The sequence below is a fragment of the Astyanax mexicanus genome, chromosome 25 (genome assembly GCF_023375975.1).
Source record: "Astyanax mexicanus isolate ESR-SI-001 chromosome 25, AstMex3_surface, whole genome shotgun sequence".
NCBI classification, from domain to species: Eukaryota; Metazoa; Chordata; class Actinopteri; order Characiformes; family Acestrorhamphidae; genus Astyanax; species Astyanax mexicanus.
The window spans coordinates 23,185,084-23,193,194 of NC_064432.1; the positions used below are offsets into that span (position 1 = coordinate 23,185,084).

At 37.3% G+C, this 8,111-nt stretch overlaps 1 protein-coding gene across 1 annotated transcript; it reads left to right on the forward strand.

The window, feature by feature from the left end:
- The first annotated feature begins 1,201 nt into the window (after window positions 1-1,201).
- LOC111197394 (C-type lectin domain family 4 member M-like) lies at window positions 1,202-5,655 on the forward strand. The gene is made up of 6 exons (XM_049472391.1): window positions 1,202-1,295; window positions 1,378-1,476; window positions 2,854-3,300; window positions 4,981-5,123; window positions 5,200-5,300; window positions 5,391-5,655. Exons 1-6 carry the CDS (start codon window positions 1,202-1,204, stop codon window positions 5,539-5,541), a joined length of 1,035 nt encoding a protein of 344 aa, XP_049328348.1. The 3' UTR covers window positions 5,542-5,655.
- The last annotated feature ends 2,456 nt before the right edge of the window (window positions 5,656-8,111 follow it).

Genomic DNA, 8,111 nt, shown 5'->3' on the forward strand with positions numbered 1-8,111 from the left:
TTTTATCTGATTTAACTTGTTTCGGCTTCTACTCAACAAAGCATGGAATTTTTAATATGAGTCTAAAAATCAGCTAAGAACAGGAAAAAAAAAGCATGTATGTAATGTGTTTTCTGATCGATCATACAGGGCTTGTGTTTCTGTCTATCACAGCCTGTTGTAAAGGCCACCATTTACTGTTTAACAATCTCATCTGTTTATCAGCTTAAGTGTGAAGAGTTTTTCACAGCTGAAACCACACCTACATACAAGAGCAGAGATAATGTTCACACTCGTTTCTGTTCACAGACACATTAATACATCACTGTATCACGTGACTCTGCTCAGTGTAGTGTCGGCCTTCAGTTACCGCAGAACAGACAGCTTCTTAATCTGTACTGCTTCTAATAACACTGGTACCTTTTATTTAAGTGATTACATGTAAAACAATGAGATTTGGCAACAATATGAACGGGAAATGGGTTATTGGCTTTCCAAATTGGGAGGAAAACTTTGATAAAAATTTTAATTAAATATATTTAATGATATAAAATATCAAATAAGGATTGTGAACATTTTAGCCTCTACTGACTCAGTTTGTTTAATCTGCTTTGCTTGATGATACAATGACAGAAACATCAGTCAGCAGCTCATTGGCTGCTGCTGAGTGACTCTGAGAGAATTTATTGCGTGCAGGGCTAAACGCTTTGCAGAAAATACATTACCACATCACTGTATCACATGACTGCTGCAGAACAGACAGCTTCTTACTTTGTGTATGTTGCTCTGAATATGATTTCTGCTAATTGAGTAAAATTATGAATTTAAACTCTTGCTAGAACAACATGAATACCAGCCATAATAAAATGTGTTAATTTAATCACCTCAGCAAAGGTGAATTTAATAATTTGTTGAATCCTGGAAAAAGCCAGTAATATGGATTTCCATTTTAACCCCTTATATTAATATTTGGTTTATTTCCTGGTCTCTTAAAGGTTTAAACAGGGCCTTGTGTGGCTGACTACCACTACCTGTGGCTGTGGCATGTTGTTTCACACACATCTATTTTTTTTCTTTAGTGAGAGCTTAAACCAAATGAACATATAAGGCCACTGCTTCGCTTTAGTCACGCCTCAAGTTAGAGTTCCTGAAAGCTGTCAGTTAGAGGGTCTGAGAAAGCTTGGGTTCAGACGTGTAGTTAAAGTAGAGCAGAACTCTGAGAATGGAGGACGGAATCTTATCGAATGCGAGCAATTTAGAACTGGATGGGATTCCGGATACCGGCACTAAAATAACAACACCAGACCAGCAGCCAGGTAAAGAGACCCACTAAAACCAACATTCAGCTAGATAACTTTCATTAATGCACTTTTTCTAAGTCAGTTCTCTCTTTTTCAGATGATACAACAGGAGGCAGACGCTCCAGACTGGCTGCAGTGTGTTTGGGGCTGCTGTGTGTTCTTCTGCTGATCACCATCATTGTGATCTGTGTGCGCAGTGAGTGCTGTATCTATAAGAAAGTAACTTTTACATGCAGTACATGAAAGCTTGCTTTACCCAGCAAACATGCCCACACTGGGCCAATGCATCAAACTGCCAAACTGCAAAGATGCATGATTTCATGGCCACTTCTTTTCAGCAGATGAGCTAAATACAAAGCAGAGAAACTATGTGGTTATGGGCATGTCCTCACCATCAGACTCTAAAGCAGTGTATAGTGTAAAGCAGCCTGGAGTCTCTGAGCAGTGCAAGCCATCGCAATACTTAAGGACAAAGACACACTCTTGCACTGATTCACTAAACATGACAGAGCAGTACACGTTTCTCTAACCACAGGAAAAAATGTGTTTGCTGCTCAAACCGTGAATGCTCTACAGGAACACATGCGGAATAAAAAAGAGTTAAACAAACCAGAATATGTTTTATACTTTAGATTCTTCTAAGTAGCACATTAATCTTTGAGGACAGATCTGCACACTCTTGGTATTTTAATCTCAGTGTCTTCATGAGGGAGAGTCACCTGGAACCGTTTTCTCAGCGTCTTGAAGGAAGGAGTTCCTGCAGGTGCTGAACAATAGTTGCTGCTTTATAGAAGCTCCAGCTCATCCCAATTAAATCACCTCAAATCACCATCTCAGTTCATCAGGTTTAGATCAGGGGATTAATGTGGAGGATAAATCCTTTTTGTATTGATGTCAAGAGCTCTAAAATCACCAATCTGGATTAAAATGATTTTTGCGTGGATTTTATATAAGATTGCATCAATTGGATGACTCAAAAGTGCCCAATTAGACTACAAACTACAGACAAGTTTACATATTTAGGGAAAATGAAAAATCATTGCTATTTATAATAGTAGGGTCTTTCTTGCAATGTTTCGGGCTGCACTTTAACCTCAAAGGAGGAATTTAAGTGAAACCAAAATAACAATAAACCTTTTCCTTTGTCATTTGTAGTTTTTATCTTTAGTAGGGGGGAAAAAACAAATAAAACAACTATCATTTTTTTTGTGGAAAAAAATCAAAGAATTTTTAGGCCATATCACCCAGTTTTAAATTAAATGTTTGCTAGATTAAAAATGTCAGTGTTTCCTTGAGGTTTGGTTGGAAACTTTCTGTACCCTGTTGAACCCACTAACCCTGATATATTACATTGTATGGTTTATTAATTGGTTTCAATAAAAAAAATATTGGTGCCCATTTACCAAAGTTTAATATGCTCCTTTTAGTGATAAAACCAATTATAATAGTTATTAATGTCATAATTATTGTTGTTAATTCAACATGATTGCTGTGTTCAACACAGCACTGTACATGTTTAATATAAGTATAAAAATAGTTTAGTTGAGGACTGTGTTGTGTTTTCTCTGTACAGACATTAAAGAAAAAGAAGCTAAGGACCAAACCATCTCCTCTCTGAGTGACAACTTTACTGCAGAGAGAGAGACCCTCTTATCCAGCATCACAACCCTGACTGAAGAAAGGGATCAGCTAAAGAACAGCTACAATGACCTGAGTGAAGAAAAAGATCAGCTAAAGAAGAGAAACAAGGACCTGACTGAAGAAAAAGATCAGCTAAAGAAGAGAAACAAGAACCTGACTAAAGAAAGAGATCAGCTAAAGAACAGCAACAAGGACCTGACTGAAGAAAGAGAACAGCTAAAGATCAGCAACAAGGACCTGACTGAAGAAAGAGATCAGCTAAAGATCAGCAACAAGGACCTGACTGAAGAAAGGGATCAGCTAAAGAACAGCAACAAGGACCTGACTGAAATAAGTCGTAAACTCCAGAATATAGATCCTGATTTAGTTAAATGGTTGGGTGAGTGACGCAGCTGTCAATACAAACACAATAAAAAACTATGAAAGCCTAAAGCTTACATAAAACTTAGCAGACGCCGTGCAAAAAGGAACACAACAGTGCTGAAAACGGCTTGAAAACTTCACGCTGGATACTCATTTTGACCTCTCGCTAGTAAAAATGTACGTTTTGCCTATACAGGCGAATGTAAACAATACAACCAGAAACGTCCGAGCCGCATTACTTGAAATGCGGTACAGTTTTTTTGAAAACTGGTACAGTGAGTGGATCATGCACATTTTTTCAGCACAGGCAAATCCATACACACAGAGAATCAAACAGAAATAAGAATACTCAGGACTCTGATACCAACACATTATAATAACTTCTTGCATAATCTTGCCTATATAATAAGACTTACCTCTTACTGATTATTTTAGTCAGTGTGTAGAGCAGTGATTTGCAGTTTTACAGCCTATTATTGTAAATTAGTTTCACATTGAAGCCACCTTTAAAAAGGCTATTTAATATGAGGTGACACAATATCTGTCTGATTTGCAGTTGCAATTAATAATAATTGGGCTCTTGAATTAATAATGCATGGGCTTTGTGTTTTGACTAACCAATGCGTAGCACCTTCAGCACAGCGCTGAGAAAGGGGTTAGACAGCCATGGCCCCGCCCCGGAGTGAAAATCATGAATCTGATTGGTTCGATTTTCCTATGACTTTGCTATTATACTCATTACTACACCCTTCCAAAAATTAGGGCCGTTTCTCAATCTGGGTTCTTGTCTATACTTGTGTTCTTGTGGGCTCGGGAAACGTCATCAGTCGCAGCCCAAGTACTGTTCCAATTCAGAAGATTGCAGTTTGCCAAGTACACAACTAATACCCGGATGTGTTCTTGCTCCTCCCACTTTATCAAGGATGCATGGAAGGTGACTTGTGAACTTCTTATAGCCCGATAACCCAGAATGCACCTCGCAGCAGTATCAGCGTAATGCAGGATGAGAAGGTACATAACTGTAAGCACCTGTACGTTTTTAAAACAGTACGGCTGTGTGTTAAAACAACGTTTTAAGTAATTTTTAGGCGAGAATGTGGGGGTTTAGACTTCAGATATCTGGTTTATTTGTCAAGAAAGCAGCTTGGTGAAAATGTGCTCCTATGTTTTCGGAACAACGCTTTCCGCTCCTGTAAGACGGTTACGTCACCAAGTACGCAGCTGTTCCAATTACACAACAACCGTCCCGCTTCCTCCCGTTCTCGGAAGTCCGCACTCGCGATCCGAACTTCTCAAGTCCGTTCTTGACAAGTACGGGAGTACAGACTTGTGTACTTGTGTATTGAGAGATGGCCAAGGAGAAGGGGCACGCAGACACAAGGGGGCAGAAGCCATTCTAAAACAGTTTTGATTGGTCAGTATCGCTGTCAGTCAGATATGAGTGCTATAGCAACTGAAAAACAAAGACCAATGCTTTGAATTGAGTTGCTGTTTTTTATTTTAGATAATTTATGAAATACATGCTTATACTTACAATAGCTATGATATATATTTCCTGATTAAATCTTATGTAATGATTTACATGCACTTATTGTCACCCCTTCTCTGAAGGGTTAGAAGGGCCTCACTGCACACCACTGGTGTAAAGGAAGTACTCACATTCATAAAATATGACCATGTCTTTACTGTTTTTTAGAGAAGCTGCATTCAGATGGGTGGAAGAAGTTTGGAAGCAGTTATTACTACATCTCTTCTGAGAAGAAGAACTGGAATGTTGCCAGGCAGGACTGCAGAAACAGAGGAGCAGATCTGGTGATCATAAACAGCAGAGAAGAACAGGTGAGAAGAATGGAGAGAAGATTCTCCTCTCTGATCTCTGATCTCCTCATTCTAATCACTCTCTCTTTTCCTCTAGGAGTTCATTAAGAAGCAAAACAAATACATCTGGATTGGTCTGAGTGATGCAGAGAAAGAAGGAGAGTGGAAGTGGGTGGACGGATCTCCACTGACCACTAAGTGAGTAAGACAGTTATATTTCTCTGCAGTTTTGTTTTTGAACATCATATAATATAAATGAACGTCCTTTATTCTGTCTATAAATCCTAGGTTCTGGAGAAGTGGAGAACCCAGCAATACGTATGGAAATGAGAATTGTGTTGCTTTTTCTATCCCTGCTATGACAATCAATGCATGGAATGATGAACCCTGCTCTGCTGATGCTTTTGGGTTCTGTGAATTTACTTTTCCCAAAGTGTAATTTTGTCCAGCTTTTTTTTCTTTCTCATACACTCTTTAAAAAAAATCTGCTTCAGAATGTTCTTTCAGCAATGCCACTGTAGGATCATGTTTAGTGATCGGCCACTGCAAAAAAAAAAAAAAAAAAGCTGCTTCAGAATTTTTGGAAACTCCATGAAATTGAAATTATAAAACATTCTAAAAGTACTAAGTTAAAGTAAAGCCAATTTGAGCAGATGGTGTGAGTTACACATAAAACAGAAGCCAATCTTTTGGTAAACAGACATGCTGGCTAAATGCTAAAGCTAAGTTACTATCCTAGCTCTGTACAGCTTGTACCTTTGCACCTTTTTATTTCATTTCATTTATGAGAGCTGAATGTAAAAAATAATTTACATTTGCTTAAGCATATGATATTATTATTATATTTTTATTATAATTATTTACCAAGTTCTTTACCAAGTTGAATAATGCAGTTAGCTCAGTGAACTTTACTATCCTAGCCTTGTACAGCTCGTATATTTCATATGACTAAAATGTTTTTACCAAGTGTAACAATACAGGAAGATCCTGCACCTGATAATTAGAGTTACTAATAGGGACCATCCCATTCTCTTCACCCATACTTTAAATACCCGCTACACCACAAGCCCTGTGGGGTACTATAGCCACCTCATTTTGTCAGCATTTCACTGACATTCCACTTCTGTGGTTTGAATTGAAAACAAACGAATTTTAGAGAATTAGGGACAAAGCTAAGGGATGAATTGACTATGTCAAGTAATCAGAATCAGCATAATTACATTAAACAAATTATCACTGCAGGCCATAGACTCATTGAAGTATGATATTTAGAGAATGATGCTGAATTAAAGCATGACATAATGTCTTAGTCATGTTATAATGGTTTTATACTAAGTTTATAGCAATATTAACACTGAATGTCAAAATTGAGGTTGTATTTAATATTGCCAAATTTACTGTGTAAAAAAAAAAACTTTATTTCACATTGCATTTTAGTGTCTTATCTTGTTTTTGTAAACTGAGAACTAACTCAAATGTTTTTAAAATATATTCATCAAAACATGTTTATCGGTCAATCATTTGTCAAAAAATATGTTTAAAATGTATTGCAATTTAAAATACACACGTTCGGGGATTTTAATGTTAATATTATTTTTTTTCATAAGGATTTGATCAGTATACTCCAATTAATTTTGTAACAGACTTTACATTTTTTTGTTAATAAATGTGCTTTTTGGCAAAAATGAGTCTGTGTATGATTTATAGCACAAATAGGAAACTACTTTCTACCAACAACTTCTAGAAAAGTGACTCATATATACACATTTATATACGCTATTTGTGAAAAGTGTTGCATGTTCACTAGGGTAGTTTGTGCACAGCTTATTGAAGTACATTGTGGGATTGTAATAGTGTACTGGAAATTCCTCACAATCTTTTTGGAAACCACTACAGTACAGTGAAATGGTGCAAATATGGCACAGATTCAGACATAGGGGCTGGGCCTAACTGGCTTTAAAGGAACCACTGCATCCCCCTCTAGTGGCTGATGCAAATATCTGAAAATAAAACAGTGTGAAGGTTGTGATGTCACTGATGATGCTAAAGGATAAGTGGCAGGGTTATCTCATGATGACTGTTCAATAGTAAAGACGCACAGACACGCCCTAAATTAAACTGGATGGTGTGCAGTAGATGGGTCACCTAAAGATCTGTAGAATAGAGCAGAGAGTTCAATCAGAGTAAATCTTACTGAGTTTGTGTAAGAGCCGCTCCAGAGCTGAGCAGCTTCTGCTCACCAGAGGGAGACAGCTGATAGCCTCTGTAGACAATCAAGATTAATCAGCATCACCTGCCTTTAAAAGAGGGGAAACAGAGTAAGGTGTGTCTGAGTTAGGTGTGTCTTTGTGTATGAGCAGCCAGTGGCTGTTATCTTCTCTGTTTTCAAGTTTTTGGTTTCTAAAACCTCTTTTCCTTCTTTCTTTCTCAAAATAAGCAAAAAAAAAAGTTACATTTAACTCTGGAAAGGAAGATTACGGCTTTCTCTTCTCTGCTTTCCTTTTTTATTTGTTAATTTTTTTCTCTCTTGATAAAGACAGCTTCCCCCTGGCATCCTTTGTTTTTTCCCCCACCAAATTACCAAATTAAGTTTGGACTTTTCTTTTGTTTTCCACTTGCTTTCAGGACTCACCCCTCTTGCAAGCCCATCTGCGCAGTTTAAAGCACCACTGGTTTGGTAGACGAGTGGTAGAGCAAATCCCAGTAGGTATTTTATTGTGAGAGCACCTATAGAACTCTGTGTCTCAATTAACCCACTGAAGGAGCTTTTATTAGAAAACCTCCCTGTTTTACACTCATGTAGATACATCCTTTACAGTACAGCATCACATTCCCAGCTAACAGAGAACGTTATAAGAACATTAAATACAGTTTTGAAATCTTTTCTCACAAAACCTTATTACGAAATTTTAAAAATCACGTTTTCAAAACTAAAAATTAAAACATTGACACAAATGATGTTGCAGAAACGTTACCAGAATGTTTATAAAAATTAAATAAAAAATATAC

What these genes read in the sequence shown, in the direction of transcription:
- LOC111197394 (XM_049472391.1), top strand. Translation starts at nt 1,202, where the DNA reads ATGGAGGACGGAATCTTATCGAATGCGAGCAATTTAGAACTGGATGGG. An exon ending in AACACCAGACCAGCAGCCAG is followed by an intron (nt 1,296 to 1,377) that starts GTAAAGAGACCC and finishes TCTCTTTTTCAG; the next exon opens with ATGATACAACAGGAGGCAGA. An exon ending in TAAACAGCAGAGAAGAACAG is followed by an intron (nt 5,124 to 5,199) that starts GTGAGAAGAATG and finishes CTTTTCCTCTAG; the next exon opens with GAGTTCATTAAGAAGCAAAA.